Below are 17,002 nucleotides of genomic sequence, written 5' to 3'. Positions count from 1 at the left end.
TCATAACCAATTTCATAGAAATTTAAGAAAATGTTATATGACAAATCCAATTATGGATAGACATGATATGACTAGCTCTAATTTGTCTTTCCTTGCAATATTCACTCATGACATTGCCATTCAAGGGTGAAGGGACCATCCTAACTCACACTACTAAAAATGTACAGTGCAATAGCTCTGTCACTTACTTTTACTCTCTCAACCTTATGCTTTGGCATAATAGCTTCTTCTTTAAAAGGGACAGGGCAGAAACAGACTCCTTGGTGACTTTTCAGTAATGCATAAAAGAGCTTTGGATGTACATGCCTTTTGACCCTTCTTGCTTCAAATCCCCAAATGTTCAGCTTGTTGGTAAAAAGATTTCTTAGCAAAAAAATTTTGCACAAATATCATATCTTTAGCTAAATTTTGTTTGAAATGGAAAGGAGCCTCAGCCTAAAATTAATGACATTGTCTTCATAATGCAGTATGTCTGAAAAGCCACCAGTTCTAACCTGTGTTTGGGAAAAAAAAATCTTCCAGAAAAAGCTAGCAAACCTAGCAGACTAGGTGGAAACTATACCTCACAATAACCAATACAGTTATTGAAACTTCTGGAACCAGCTTACTGAATATTGATCACATCCCATGATCTTTTTGGTTTTCTGAGTAAACAGTGAAAATGCATGCAACCTTTTCCCAATGCTCCTTATTAAAATTGAAGTACTGGAAATTTCACTAGGGACCTGTGATTGCAATTTCATGATGATCAAATCCCTAAATAAGTTCTAGTTAGCAAACATGACTCTCTATGTTCCTAATTTTCATTCTCTTCTCAGCACTTTTATTCCTTTGTTATTAAAAAGTTTGGTTCATTGCATTGATAGCTTTTCTCTTCAGAATAAAAAAGATGTGATTGGTAAGAGGCACATTCTACAACAATTCTACTTCATTATTGTAACAAAGAAACTTTGCCTCTCTAGAGGGAAGCCCAGAAAGTACATTTTCATGTTAAAGGTATTGCCTGCTTTACTGTTTCTCAAAACAAAAAAAGGGAAAAATTACTATCAATGACATCCAGCAGCTAATATTCCATTTTACTGTGGAATCAATAGTAAAAAATAAAAGTAATCATTGATAACAGTACAAAGGGGTTGGATCACAATCATGCATAGTACTGGCCAAAAAATATAAGCGAATAATAATGAATAAGTAATAAGCATTTGGTCACTGTCAAGTTTATTAGATAAAGCCAAGCAAAACATATCCCCTGAAAAGGGCAGGAAAGGGAACATGCTAGGTTGGGACCTACTAAGAGCAAAGAGAAACTTCAAAGTCATGGTGGTAAACACAGATAAAACTAAGGAAGACAATAAGAAACAAGCATGATGTTTGTAGAAGATGGTAAATACAGTGAAAGTTTCAAAGCAAAGAGCTTGCTGTGGAAACAACAGTTTTCAAAGCAACATAAGGAATGCAGTCTATGATTCATTCCATTTTAGCATGTTGAAAACAACAGAAACAAGATCAACCTCTGAATACAGAACAGCCATTATTGTTTGATACATCCTCAGGAAGTATGGGCATTGCAAATTCATTGGATTCAGTGAAGTTGTTTGCAAATTACTGTATCTCATGACTGAAACTGAGTCTAATCTTCACTTTTTTGTGTGTGTGCTTGGTAAAATACACATTAAAAGGTCTTGTTACAACCACTATTAATAAGATATTTTAAAAAGCAGAGACTATTTCAAAAGATAATTGGAGGAATAACTATGTCTGTATTGTTGGGAACCTGGAAGACCTTATCCTTAAAAAAACAGTGTTGTCAAAGAGACTAAAGTCATTCTTTCCAGTTAAATAACAGATACTTTATGCTACTGAAATAAAGCCCTGTGTCACAAGGGATTTTTCTAGAAGGTATTTCCATTTACCTTTCATGCTATTTCACTGTCCTGAGAGAAAGTCCAAGACGATTGTCTTCTAAAGCACAATAATTTTAGTGCAATGGCTGCACATGTGTTTTAAGGATATAAACTGATAAAGACCAATGTTATATGGTGACACCATCTTAAATTTGTTTTAGCTTTTTATAGCAGAATACAAACCATAATTGTTATATGCATTTTTCCCCTTCATATTTAAACAAGACTTATAAGCAGTAAGGTTATTAATTTTCTCTTGTATTTGTTTTGAAAATCTAACTCCAATGCAGCCTGAATGGGCCTTCATTTTAAAAGGAACTACACTGACTTATTCATTTTAAGAGTTGATGGACTCAGTATAAACTCAGACATGAATACTTAACTATTCTAATTTTCATTACAGAAGTAGTGCTGATCAAGTTATGCTTACAAAAGAGACAACACTTGAAATACTTTTTTTCAGTAAAGCTATTACAATGATTTTTAAAACATGTTTCATCCTTAGGATACATTGATTAATACATGTATTCAAACAGGCAGAAATTTGTCCCTGACAAAAGGATGGCTCCAACAGAACTGACCACAGTAAACTATTTTCCTGTATACTCTAATTTTCCTCCAGAATTTGGTACCTGGTGCTACATATAATTTAACTTTATAAAAAAAAAAGGATTCTAAAATCGTTCTCTGTGCAGGAAATGTCTTTTTCACTCATTTATTGCTTTTTGTGTATTTTTTGTATCCTTGAGAAACAGTTTAAGTTATTAGAAATCAGTGTCTTTAAAGTTTCAGAAACTCAAGGTTGTTTAAATACTTTTAAAAGGCCTATAGGGTTTTAAAAGGCATGACTTCCTCAGCTGTGAAATCTCTTCAAAAAAAGGATGAGAAGATTATTATCCACTGGTCAATCTGCTAAAATTAACCCAATCCAGTGTGAGTTTGGTTGAGGGTTCTTTGTCTGGTTGTCTTTTCTTTTTTTCTTCCCCCCAATTTGCTCTAATATTTTTAAACAGAAAAAGCAGTGAAAAAATACCAGGAGCCAGCTTGAGTCATCTTCACTCACTCTGAGTCCCATCATCTGCAAGCAGTTACAACAGAATTCAATTAAACTAGATGTGAAGCAAGATATTTCTCAGCATGCACAAGCAGAGAAGCCCTACATGATGAAGAAGCAAGGTCACTTTTATTTCCATCTTCAGTCTTTAGCAAGAGGAGTTATTAAAACATTCCTTCTCCATATCCTTGAACAAGTCTATAGGATTTTCTATCTTTTTTTTTAAGAAAACAGAATAATATTATTGTCACTTAGCAATTTCTTTTCTTTTTTTTTCCTCAAAAGAAAAAAAATTAATTACCCTGTTTCTTGCTGATCCACTCCATAGTGTTCCAGCTCTGTGCCTGGAAGTGGCTGCACGGGAGGGGGTGGGAGTGGGACACTGGCCCAGTTTGAACCGTTATTTTTCTGGGGTTTGGAAGTATTTTTGGTTTTCTTCTTTTTCCCTCCTTTGCCACCTGCAAATCCAAAAAGAAAATGAAAATGTTAGAGATAGAATATAGGGGGGGGAAAAAAGCTAGCTATTTACATTTTTTTCTGAAGGAATTCTGATTCCAGATGGCATGTCCCAAAAGGATGTATTTATATCTTAGTAGAATCAGCATCAACATACAAATGCTGTTACAAGGTTATAAATAATAATAGAATGGAATGGAAAAATATTCTGCATAATTGCTGAAAACCACTTATTTTTCAAAGTCCAAGCCCTGTGAAGAGAGGCTGAGGGAGCTGGGATTGATTACCCTGGAGGAAAGGAGGCTCAGGGGAGACCTTATTGCTCTCTATAACTACCTGAAGGGAGGTTGTAGACAGGCAGAGGCTGGTCTCTTCTCCCAGGCAACCAGCACCAGAACAAGAGGACACAGTCTCAACCTGTGCCAGGGGAGGGTCAGACTGGATGTTAGGAAGAAATTCTACACAGAGAGAGTGATTGCCCATTGGAATGGGCTGCCTGGGGAGGTGGTGGAGTCACCATCACTGGAGGTGTTTAGGAGGAGACTTGATAGTGTGCTTGGTTGCATGGTTTAGTTGATTAGGTGGTGTTGGATGATGGGCTGGACATGATGATCTTGAAAGTCTCTTCCAACCTGGTTTATTCTATTCCTATTCTATTCTATTCTATTCTATTCTATTCTAATTCTATTCTATTCACACCACAGTAGTGCACAACCAAGGAAAGATAAGTGTTGCTGTGTCCAAAATGTATTTACTGATTTGTCTGCTTTATGACTTCTAGAATTCACTGACAAAATATAGCAAATTATTTCACATGTCACAATCCATTGTGTTTCTAACACCATCCTACAGTAATCTTTTTCTGCAGAAAACACAGAAGTTAGGGACATAATCAAGCCAAAATTGTCTTCAGACTCACTATCTTTCACATAGAATGGCAAGTGTAAGTTGTCAAAACAAAATGAAATCGGTTTGCTGACAGGAATTTACTAAGTTTCCATTATTAAAACATCAGGGAGTAATCTGCAATGTTTGAAGACTCTGCTTCACAGGATTCAAATATCTTCTGCCACTATGGAGAAGAGGTTCTGTATTGATGCACAACTCTAACGGAGGAGGCTAATAGAACTGAAGTGAGCAATGCATTTTGCTTAAGCTGTCTTCTCTTTATGTGTCTGTACACACTTCTCCAGTTGAGATGCTTTCATTTGTGGGACCGTGATCTTACAGAGAAAGTTCTCATCCCATTTGTTCCACTTATTTTGCCCTGACATTTTTTTTCATGTAAGGAACTCATTAAGAGGAAGATTTCTCATCTCTTGATTGCTTCTAGCTCTACCTATTAATTGCCATTTTGTTGTGGCTTTCAAACTTTCTGGATTGTTGAGTAGAAGAATGGTTTGTCATATGCTTATTCAGTGGGGTACCCAGCTGGCAGTCACTCATCTCTTGCCTGCTGCTGAAAGCACAGACTAATCGATTTTACCCACTGATATCTCTTGCTGTTCATAAGGGTCAGCCAAAAAAGAATCCCAAGCAAAAAAAAAATTCCCCACAACCATAAAAAAAATTCTCAACAGCAATAACCCAAAAAATCACAACTGACTTGTCAGGCAAGGTGGCACAGTGTGCACTACCAAGCACTACCCTCTTTGCCATGGTTCTCACTTTGGGCACCTCCATAAGGAGGTGCAGTTCTACCAATATAGACATGCATGTGTCTGTTTTTTGTCTGAGAGACAGCGACTTTCTTCTGCTATCTCCAAGTGTCAGCTGTAACAAAATAGGAACAAATAGAGGGAAGAAAAAGGTGGTTCTATGATTCAGAAGTAGCCAAGATTTCTCTTTTCAGATCCTATCGTGGCTGCTACAGGCAGACAACAAGTCCAGCAAGATTTCTAATCAGCCTGGCTGGCAGCACATTGCAATGACTTTTCTTTCCACTACTCAATTCCAGACCAGAGCTCTTCCTTCAATGTCTTGGAGTATTTATAGTGAGTCCAGCCAAGATCCCAACATTTACTATGTGCAAGCTGAGCTGACATTCCATCTATTAGGAAGCAAGACTGGCTCTTCCCTTCTTTTGTAGCCTGACAGAGGGGGAAGATTTCTTGAAAAGGAAAAGAACATTTCAATCAGCAGAAAAGAAACCTCAGTGATGGTGGCAACAGAGGAACAAATACATAAACCTTTTGGAGGGAAAATGAACATTTCAAAGCATAAGTATGGTGGAAAGTAGAGTTAGAAATGGGGTTAGTGAACAGTTCAAAGGAAATACCTTAATTTTAACTGGTGGGGCATGGGGGAATTCTTAAAAAGTCAGACAGAGTAGGAGCCAGAAAGAGCTAAGGAGAGAGAGGCTGCTTTGGGAGCTTAAACACATGCATAAGACAGTTTCTGTGTGTGTTGCTGGGCGAATTAAACAAGGAATACTCACAGAAGAGAAATGCAAAGAACATCACCTTAGAGATTAGTTCAGGTGGAAGGGAAGATATTGGAAGTGTAGCATCTTGGTAATCTTGGGATGCTGATAAAATGGAGGTTGGATGTGTGGGGTGCTAGTATGGAGTCATGGGGATTTGGGGTGGGTTTGCAGAGAAAGGTCAACGATAATGGAACTGTGAGTGACAAAGAGATGAAGAACTGTTCAGATGAAGCAAGAGAAGAAAGGAACACCGAGGTCATTGCTGGTAGGGAAAGCACCCTACACCATACAGCTGAGCAACAGATTTTTGACTCCATGGGCAGACTTACTCCATTGTCAGACTAGCACAACAGACAGTGCCTGTTTTGTGCTTGAAAACTGTTGCACTGAAGTTTCTTTTCCTCATAGCAATGATGTTTTATGTTTCAATGTCTCCTTATACATAAAATTCAATTATTTTGCTTGAAATTCTAGATTAATCAGATCCTGGAAAAAGAATTTGCCAGTTGGGCTGGTGACCACAGTGCTGACATAAGCTGGGAGCCACGCAAAGTACAGCCACAAAGTTTCCCTGCCTTGTAAGGCTGCTGAGTTTTAGCTATTTTCCATTCCACAGTGGGATAGGATTTCTCATGATATTCATGTGAGAGAGACAGAAACATAGGCAGAATAATAAGTAATACTCAAAGTACTAACCAAAGAAGGGAGAGAACAAGTCCCTGCTCATCCTGATTGGGACTATGTAATCAAAGCTGGTCTCTGACTGCAGTGATACTCTAATTATCAGACTATTTGAAGGTCTTCCCCAGTTTCTCATGTATTACAGACATAATTAGCCGTGTTAAAAATATAATTAGTGATCAAGGGAGAGCAAAACACTAACTCTGCAGTCCAATAGTCTGACTTTCATGTGAGCACTGGGGTACCCAGGTGTGAGTTGCTTTGATCACAACAGGAGGGCCTTGGCCATAGAAAGACTAGATAAACTGAAGTTTTTGTGCATCATCATCATAAAATCCACTTCAAAACAAGAAACACTAAATTAAATATGTTTCACTTGAAGTATTTGTTCAAAGTTCAACTTTTCATCAACTGGAATTTTCCAATGAAACTTCGTATTTCCTGAGAAAATTCTCAGGCAGCTGTAGCTGTCAACACATCTGAAGTGTGATACTGCCCTCTCATAACTGGAACATGTACCTCTGCATATCAATTTCAGCATTTTTGTGAAGCCAGAAAAGTAAGTTCATTTCCTAAGCACCTCACATGCAAGGAATAAGAACCTTTCTTGAAACATCACGTGAACTTAGCTTCCAGATACCTGTCTGAGGCCATGAGCCTATTTTTTGGTCTCACTCAAATCACTTAATACTCCCCATGAGAACACAAAAATTTGCAAAACCATTTGTTTCCTTCAGTTACAGGCCAATGACTATAGGTTTTAACCTCAGAATTCATTTGGATAGTCACTGAAACTGACATTAAGAAGCCATTTGTAGCGTTGATCTGTCACTGCTACGACTGCTCAAAAAGTTATGGATATAGCATGATTTTGAAGTGTAAGTCACTTTCAGCTTTCTCACATTTCAGAAGTGAAATAGCAGACTTCTGCTTTAATTACTGGCTTTTCAGCTTTTGTCTTGGAAAACAAGGACACAGTTATACATCACATAAGCAACAAGTAAGCAAAATTAAAGACATCAAGGGAAAGGTGTGTTTAAATATAATACACAGCCACATGTACTACAATCATTTTCATCCAGTGAAAATGCGACATGTTTCCAATATAACATGCAGCACACACACGAAATTTACATTCTGTTCTTACACAGATTTGGCACAGCTTTTGAAACCCCAGTCATCCTGCAGGGCCCTACATTTATTTCTGAGCTGCTTCACTGAAAACCAGCATTCAGAAACACTTTGTGGGAATGGGGAATCTGCAACAACTCAACAATAATATTAATCTCCTCATGAAGTTCAGGGTGTGGAGATTTATAAACTGAGGACTGAGGTGGAAATATATTTGTTCCATGAACTGTTCTGTCAGGAAAAAGATGTGACAAAGCAAGGTTTGCAGCTGTGCCAACACATGCTGGTTGGGAGGATTCTCCAGTATCTCCAGACAGGTTTTGCAAAAGGATTTATTTTTTCTCCAGTGCCAGCATGGTGCTGTTCATTGATGTTGGGTGGGCACCCTCATACCTATATTCAAAGTGCACCTGGGAGGTTTTCTGCCTCTCTGGTGAGCTGCTTACAAACACCCCTCCGTCCCTCACCCACCCACAGCAGTGGAACCAACCTGAGAGGCTGCCACTCCTTTCAGAGCTGTTGTGGGAGCTGGTGGTGCTGAAATCCTGTGACTGGTTGTGTGGCAATCTATTAGCCAATCCCTCAGCCACGCGGTAGTCAGGGATGTAAAGCAAGGCTAAGGGTTAAAGGGCAAAGGTCATAGTGGCATCGTGTGATTAGTTGACAGCACAAGCACATGCAACACATGCAGTTAGCAAGTCAACAGCAGATGTGGTGGGGCAGCAAGTTTTAGCTCCTTTTATTTTAAATGTACACCTACCCTAGCCTAATGGAAGGAAGATGGCTTGGTAATTAGCAGAGGACAGAGAGGATCAAAAGCACAGAACACTCGATGTTGTGATTGTGTGAGGTTCGGTACGCATGCAAGGGAGGTAAGCATTAGTTACGGTAAAATACAAACAGTGTCCCACACACTAAAAAGAGTTTTCTAATCCATGCATAGATGATACAATATAGAGCCAAGGGCTGCAATAAAAAACAAAAGAGCTGTAATCACCGTTGTTGCCTTTGCCTTGGTCTGGGAGAGAGTAACCAAATCCCATCAGGTCATTTTTTTGCTGAATTGAGCTTTTCCACTGAGGATCAGGTAAGTCGACAGCCAACTCATGGATGCTGTTGGAATGCAGGATCTGGGTGGTGGCATATGGCGTAGCTTGTGTTATTTGGCTGGAACTGTTGTAACTGGTTTTCGTGGTAAAGTCAATGCTGCTGTAAATGGCTCCATCAGAAAGCATAGTGGCGGTTTTATCTCCTTGCCCTGGCACTGGTGGCAGCACATCTGTGGTGAACATAGGGGAATGAAACAAATCATTGATGCACAGGAAGCCTGAAAGTATCAAGGTTTTAGATGAAAAATAAATGTGTCATTTTGCACGTTTGCATTTCAGCTGAGACTGGTCCATGAGCCAATGAAGGGAAGATGATGTACAACCATAGCCAAGCTATCAGCATCTGTGACAGGCCTACCACTTGTCCTTCACGTCTCACTGCCTAAAACCATCTTTTTTTCCCACCCATACCTTCAACTGTGAAAGCGAAGTTTGGAATATTTCTCCACTGAAGAATGTTTTCAGTTGTTCACTGTATGTCAGAACCAATGAAACTGTCTGGGCTTCAGGGAAATGATGAAAGGAGTGAATCTACAAATCACAGAGGAAACTTTCCCAGAAGATAAGTAGCAAAACTCTTAAATGGACACCAAAGCACTCAAAGTACTTTTTAAGGGCATCACCTTGACTTCCTCGAAGTTTTATGCAGTGGCTCATCTAATTTTCTTTCTGACATTAGCTAGTGCATTTATCCTTTTCAACAAAAGAAAACCCTGACAAAACCAAGTTGCTCCAGATGTGTGAAAGAAAATTTGTTATTCTGAAGGGATTTAAGTGATCAATCTCTTAAAATTGGACAGCAGTGCTGAAAATGGAGAACAACTTGCCCAAATACTCTCGTACATTTACCTGGAAAATAGTACAGCATATTTAACTAAGTATCTGTTGACTTTTCTACATCATTCAAATCCTATCACATACTGCAATTTGTATCTTTAATCAGTTAGATTGGCAATCTCTCTCCTGACTAAACATTGAAGTGACCTTTGCTGGTGGAATACTAGATTTAGAAGCTGAGATTACTGAAGTGTGAAGAATCTAATGGTGACTGGCATGATGTCCCAAAGAGAACCACAGCTCAGTAGATATCTCTCTTCCTACTCTCTCAGAGGTCAATATATCAAGTTATACTAATTTTGTCTGTTTGATATATTTAGAGTCCAAAAACTTGAATTCATTCTGAATTTACTTGTTAGAAGAGTGCATCATTTATATGCTATTTGATTTTTATAGTTGTATGGCAGATATGGATTCCAACTAGTAGATTGTACCTAAGATGATGCATACTCCTGTAGTTAGGATGTTCAGACCTCATTCTAGGTATCACAGACATCTGTATGTACCTTAAGCCCCAGAGAAACAAAAGATGTTCTTGCATCCAGACAAGGGTTTAAGCTCAGTTCCAGACTCAGACATGGGTTTTGCGCAACCTCAAGGAACACAATTGTTCTGTCACTGTCTCCAGGCTTTTCTGACAATGAGATATGATGCCATGGCCTCCTCCCACTGGGTTTTTCTTTGAGTGTAGGTTTGTGGTTTTTTGCCATGGTTTGGTTGTTTTCCCTTTTTTTCTTTTTCTTTTTCCTTCCCTGAGATCAACATTTAGACTAGAGAACTATTTTCTGCTATGTGTGCAACAGTGGACATTTTACTATGGACTCTAAGAGAACCTTCAGTCTCAGGGCAGCAACATAATATTAGCAATAAATATGGCAATAACAAATGCTCAGTAGAGAGACTGCAGAAACAGAGATTAAATTTGGGTCTATCAGAGTGATCTGGTTTTGCAGACAACAACAGGGAAATGGTCACAATCAAATATTTAAAATGCCTTTATTGAATTAATTTATATTGGCAGAAAAATTGCAGGTGCAAAAACATTACAACTGATGCACACTACAGGTCATATTTGAAAATCAGGTTACTAGTATCTATCTGCCTATATCCAATGTTCTTTCTAGGGTGAGGTACACAATCATAAAAGCATCTATGTGCAAATGCAGCATGAGATATGAAAAACAAGCGCAGTCTTATCTTTCTTGCATTTCATCTACAATAAGAAGATTTTTCTTCTCCCTAGTTGGCTTCATCATAATACAGTGGATTGAAGATTAGTAAATAAATTCTCTTGATGCACAAAACAAAGTAAGTCCAGCTCATCTTGTCACAGACTCATAGAAGTAAAAACTTGCAAAATGCTTATTTCTCAAGTATTCAGACATACATCTATCTTTTGGAGCATGCTTCTGACAGATGAAGTGGTATCATCAGTTTTAAAATGGAGAATTATACAATTGCACACACTTGATAGGGAAAGTTGCATGGCTTCCTACCAGGTAAGGATATTCACTCATTCTTACTAATAAGATGAGGTTCTCCAAATATTCTGGGAATTTTCAGAACAAGCACAGATTACATTTTTTGCCTCCATCAGACCACTCAAAGAGCCATTTCACAAAGGGCCATAATCACCTATTAAAAATCAAGTGTGATTTTCCCCACCAAGTTGTCATAGCAAAAAAAACACACTACATTTCAGACCAAAGATGAACACACATTTCCCACTGGACATTATCCCCAAAACTCTCCAAAATCCAACTTGTTTTGCAACTCTTGCAATAAATGAAATCATGCTGAAGAACTTCCTCAGGGAAGCTTGCTGCCTTAGAAGATGTGGTACCATTTTGTGGCCTTACAGAATTCCAGACCTGTGCTTCCCATTCAGTCGTGCTCACAAATGCGTATCAAGGCCATAATGTGGATTTCATTCTTAAAGGCAATTTTAGCCTGCCTGCCTAAGCTTTTGAGTTTCCAGAGTGATTGGTAGTCATCTTAGTGGTTTCTAAAGTCTTACAGACTGGGAGCAGTCCCTCAGCAGGAAGAGGATGGGTGAGCTGACAGCATCAACTTTCTTCTGTCGTCCTGCTAAAGGAACATCCCTCCAGTGTCCTCCAGGATGTCTTACAGACATCCTCTATCTGTGACTACATTGCTCTGCACAGCAGATTGCTCATGTCCACGCAAGCAGAAATGAGTTTGAGAAACAAACTGATTTCTCTTGCTACAATAATCAGACTCTGTCTCACCACTGTGGGGTATATTACAAACTAGATCTACATTTAAAAGAAGTAGAAAGAGACAAAGCAAAACGAACATTTAAAATGCAACCTTAAGCCAACCATGGAAAGAACTATTATGATAAAATTGTTACACAGTGTTCATCATAGATGTTGACTAACAGAAGCTTATTGTATACTCTACAGTGACTTAAAAAAAATGAAACCTACCTCCACGACCAAAATTACCAAGATCATTGGGTCCACTAGTGCTGTTGTTTACAGGCAGACTTGTGGCAGGCCAAGAGTCTGCAAGCCAAGGATAACTGGGGTCACTTGCATTCAACAGACCTGGTCGACTGAAGCAGAATAAGAAAAAAAAACAAACCATACATATATATATATATATACATACACACACACACACATATATATGTACACAATTGCAAAATTAAAATACCTGTGAGATAACTCACAATTGAAGGGACCATATCACAGCTCTCCAAGCACCATAGGTATCAAACAGTTTAGGAGACTTTAATTTATTTCAAATTAAAATTGTGTAGCCCTTGATGATTTAAAGACCTTGAGTGGCTATATATTATGTATTAAGGTTATATACAAATCAACTTTGTCAGTGGAAGTGGGACTAGGCATCCATCGTGATTCTGCCAGAATTCAAATGAACTCCGTTTTCTGTGTGAAAGAGGGGTTAGGCAGCACCATCATGGGATCTACACCAGGGCTGCATGATAAATTACCACCTCAAGGGAGCCATCACTCAAACTGATTCCTCCATATCAGCCATTTCCAGGACTTTGGGCTACTATTTCTTCCTCTCCACGCATCCCAGATGCATGCCTGTCATCTACAGGCTGGTAACTCTTTGAGCACTCTTGGACGGTTTAGAGGCAAACAGGCTTGAGTAGGATTAATGGAAAGTCCACAGCTATCTTTATCTGCCACTACTGCATGGATTTTATATCCCTGTAACTCCCAGTTATGAGAGTAGCATTAAACACTGAGTATGTTGAAATAGAAGGTGCACTTAGGCCATAAGGCACCGTATCTCTCTCACTCCAGGATAAACAGTCAAAACTGTAGCCAGGCAGGTAGATTGTTTGCACTTCTATTTAACAGGAAAAACAAATAATTTCCTGTAGATACCTCCTTCCCCCAGATGAAAACAAAAACCATCCACAGTTCTGCAGCTCTTCTAGGTTATTAATGCACTCATGAAGTTGGAACAACATCTCCGATCATTGCATGTTATAGACTCCTGCCTGGTACAATCCCTAAGAGAAACATCGGTTTCTATGGAAACGGCAATAAGAAGATCCAGCCGCTTTCTTGCCACATCTACCAGCTCTCATTAGGCCTAATCTCTTTTTGCTAAAATATTGATTAAATGAGAGATTGGAAGTTATTACCAGGGCCTAATTACAATATCCATATTGGCAAAGGGAAAATAGATGAGGATATATGGGTCTGTTATCAGCTTTTATCAATTTCAATTGAGTAGCCAAAGTTGTGGAATCCAGTCCTATCAATCTACAGCCTATTCATCATCCATGAATCATTTATTTCATGATCGATTAAGTGTAATTGTTCACTCACAGCAATTTAGAGGGAGCCAATAAGGAGTCTTAAACAACAGCAACTTCATTTGCTAATGTCTAATTAATGCAATAAACATCCTGGTAACAAATGAACACATTCCTTGTGATATTTACTACTCATTTCTTCCAGGGCATCTGGGAGATATGAAACATCTGGGCTTGATTCCTCCAAAGTGCACAACAGATAGGTCATTAAACCTTGTGGTAAGCTACTTAACTCCTCCTAGCATTGTCAGTCTTCTTAATGATCAGTTATTACCCAAGTGCATCACCTATAGCATTTTTCAGATCTCTAATTTAAAAAACAAATACAACGGTAAGACCTTTATACAAAGAAACATACCTTCCATTGCTCATTAGTCCTCCATCTCCTCTTTGGAAAGTGACTGTGTTTTGGTTGGGAAAAACAAAACAAACAAACGTACACACACACGCACACACACATATAAGACAGGGAAAAATCAATTAGTAATAATTAAAAGTAACAATTCAAATTGCTCAGTGTCCAAATCGGAGGCTTTATGGCATTATCACACAATAAACTACAGGAATTATAAGAAAGGAATTAAACACATCAGGATCACAATTGGTTTAGGATTTCACTTCGTGTTAATGATTAACATCAATTTGTTCTGTAGCCTGCAAGGCAAACGAGCCACTTGGGCAAAAAGCCTGAATTTACTACAGGCCCCTTCATATGACTTTGTGCTGCAAGACGGAGCCACGTGATGAAATTGTTTCCTTGGCATGCTTTTGCTTCAGTACATAGTGACATTGCACCAGCGAGTTAATAGCATCATGTCATAATGCAGAAATATAATGTCACCACACAAATATGCCATTTCCCAGGACAAAAACAAAGAGGTGGCAGCTCTATTAGAGCTGAAGAAGTGGGGGGGGGGGGGGGGGAAACCATGCAGTTGCACCATCTCTGTGAGAAGCACAGTATAAGGAACAGCACCCACACATAAATGCATACAAGCTAGTATCACTGGAAAGACAAGGTGTTTCCAGCCTTGTCATGGGGAATAGTGAGGTTATATTCACAGGGAAACAATTGCTTTCATGGTTCCATTCACAGGTGTTTGACAAGAACAGCGTATCACTTATCATTTTTGTTAACAGGATTACATTTCAGGCCAATATAGGTAAACCCACATTACTAGTGAGACGACAATGGACAACATTTGATGCTCCTTTTGGAAGCCCTGGCACGTATTTTGAATCAAGGCCAACAGACTACTCTGGTTCTCAGTGGCAATATCCCATTATTTCTTGTCAGACACAGATAAGACAGACTACTGAATTACACCAATGTCCTGGACACCTGCACCCTGGTGAGATGAAGGCTTGAATTTCAGAGAGAAATGGAAGAGCCTGTGGCCAGTTTAACTTAAAATAGACCTTGGTTTGGAACTACTATTTACCATTGCAAGGCAGATACTCCCATTATTAAATTCTAGCTCCCAGAGTACTTGCAAGATTTTCCAAAAATTAGTCCAAACTACACTAATGCAAGATCAGGCTTTCTATTATACACCACTCTAATCACACAAAATTACTGTGCCCAATAGAAATGTTGTGACCATTAAAAAAATTAGCAATGACATAAATCCATTGGGGAAAATACTTCTGTTACCTTACAGAATCCTTGTAACTTTATTAACTCCTAGGATAATTTCGCAGTCTACATTCAGCCAAGGAGACAAAAGTGGCCCTGCTGGAAGTGCTACTGGAAGACTGCTTGAGTAGGGTGACTAATTACCCTTCACTGTAGAATAGGCTAATATCAATATAAGAAAACCACTGCAGTCGTATGTCACATCAAAATGGTTAACAGCTGAATTTTGAAAGGTTGTAATCAAGCCAATTAATGAAAATAAAATAAAAATGCAAATATGGGAAGTGTTACTTAAAAGTCTGCTTTAAAAAAAAAAAGAGAGAGAGAAGACATGGCAAAACATTGCTGTTAATTAATTTTAGAGTTGATGCTACTTTTACTCATGTTGTTTCAAATGTCGTGATTCCGTCACTGTCAAATGACTGTATCACTCAACACAGAGTGAATGATCTGAAGCGCTCCAGATATCACACAGGAATATGCAAAGACTGCCTTACTATGTTGGTCAAGAGTACATTGATGCTGTTTACTTTCTCCTCCCTTTCAATTTAGTATTCCATCTCACCAACTTCCTGGATTTGTCAAAGTGACAAGAAACAAGGAAAAGAAGAAACAAAGGCACATTCAATAACAATACTTACAAATGAAGTTTACAGGTTAAAGGGAATTTTGTACATATTTTCTGAGAAATTATTGGGATTAATGCTTGTTTGGATTGTCATCTATCAGAAATAATTTTAAAGTAATATTGTCACCACCTGTATAGCATGCACAGGTGTGTAAGACTCTAGCTATGCATGTAATATGGTAGCAAAAAAAACAACAAACCAAAACCAAGATTTTTTTGTCTTCAGAATATTTATATTTCATGATACCTTTACAAAGCAAAGCTAAAATGGGGGAGCTAGTAGGAGATTGCAGCGATGTTTGGCACACATATTTAATTTTTCTGTGGAGTGAGGTATGGAAAATCTCTAAAGCATGCTGTGAGAAACATGAAGATGTGATATTGGAACCTCTTTGCTAGAGCCATAACTGCTGCAGATTGGATGTAGCTGCATGAGATTGTTGAGAGGAAACAAAGAAAGAGCACAGTGTTTACTCTTCAATCTTTCTACATATGTATGCTGGTGGTAGTAGCTGTTGTTTGTTTCCTACATTAAATAGTCTTTCACACTATAAACACTTTTTAAAAGAAGGGTTCAGCTTAGTTTATTAAGAAAAGAACTCATCTTGCAGTGATATTGTTTTTCCCAGGGAAGACTGTGCCTGGATTATGAGATGTGAATGGGACTAGGAAAGAATACAGGTTCTTTTGTTTACCTTCCTCCCTGCATAGCAATGCACAGATGGTTATAATTTTCATGAGAAAACAAACAAGAAAGTATTTTAATTATTATTCTTGGTGGAAAAGGCTTCATAATAAGAAATAAGCTAATCAAAATTCCTCTTGAAACATGGACATGCCATTAAGACATTACAGAAGACAAATAAGTAAACCTGATGCCATCCATAAATGGGCTACCTGAGGCTGAATAGAGGAGGTTCCTTTCTTTTAGCATCAATACTATGAAAAGAAAGACAGCTAACAAGAGCAGATATGGTCAGGCTGCCAACACAAGCACTGTGTTTATCATTTCTGCTGTATGTTTTGTCAGCATTTTTTGATTTCTGTAATTACAAAACAAGGCTAAACGCCTGAATAGGAGCATACTTAATGCAATGCAGGCTTGTAGATGTCACTGTTAAAATAAAGCACACAGACAGCTGGCTTTATTCATCCTATCTCCACTCAAAAAGAAGCAGAGCAATTTCAAGGGGCAATGTAAAAGGAGGGAAGGAAGGATGCCTCTATCGCTGACCCACCAATCTCCCTTTGCTTTTTATCACTGAGGAAGCAAGAAAGCTCTTTCAGCAGTCTTTGCATCTGATACATGTTCTTAGAA

At 38.4% G+C, this 17,002-nt stretch overlaps 1 protein-coding gene across 11 annotated transcripts in view; it reads right to left on the bottom strand.

Moving 5' to 3' along the window:
* Positions 1-17,002, bottom strand: part of ROBO2 (roundabout guidance receptor 2) — a 930,309-nt gene that overhangs the window by 37,603 nt on the left and 875,704 nt on the right. For 7 of the 11 annotated variants that reach the window (XM_054165756.1, XM_054165758.1, XM_054165761.1 and 4 more), the window contains exons 19-23: positions 13,779-13,821; positions 12,048-12,175; positions 8,649-8,930; positions 8,142-8,267; positions 3,260-3,416 (exon numbers count right to left, since the gene is read on the bottom strand). In XM_054165756.1, coding sequence (XP_054021731.1) covers positions 3,260-3,416; positions 8,142-8,267; positions 8,649-8,930; positions 12,048-12,175; positions 13,779-13,821 — 736 coding nt within the window. The remainder of the gene's footprint in view (positions 1-3,259; positions 3,417-8,141; positions 8,268-8,648; positions 8,931-12,047; positions 12,176-13,778; positions 13,822-17,002) is intronic. The other 4 variants (XM_054165759.1, XM_054165765.1, XM_054165763.1 and 1 more) reach the window with 1 other exon arrangement.

This window comes from Dryobates pubescens, chromosome 12 (assembly GCF_014839835.1).
Source record: "Dryobates pubescens isolate bDryPub1 chromosome 12, bDryPub1.pri, whole genome shotgun sequence".
Lineage (NCBI taxonomy): Eukaryota > Metazoa > Chordata > Aves > Piciformes > Picidae > Dryobates > Dryobates pubescens.
The sequence above is the reverse complement of the archived record's forward strand: the minus strand, read 5'-3'. Positions and strand labels throughout refer to the sequence as shown.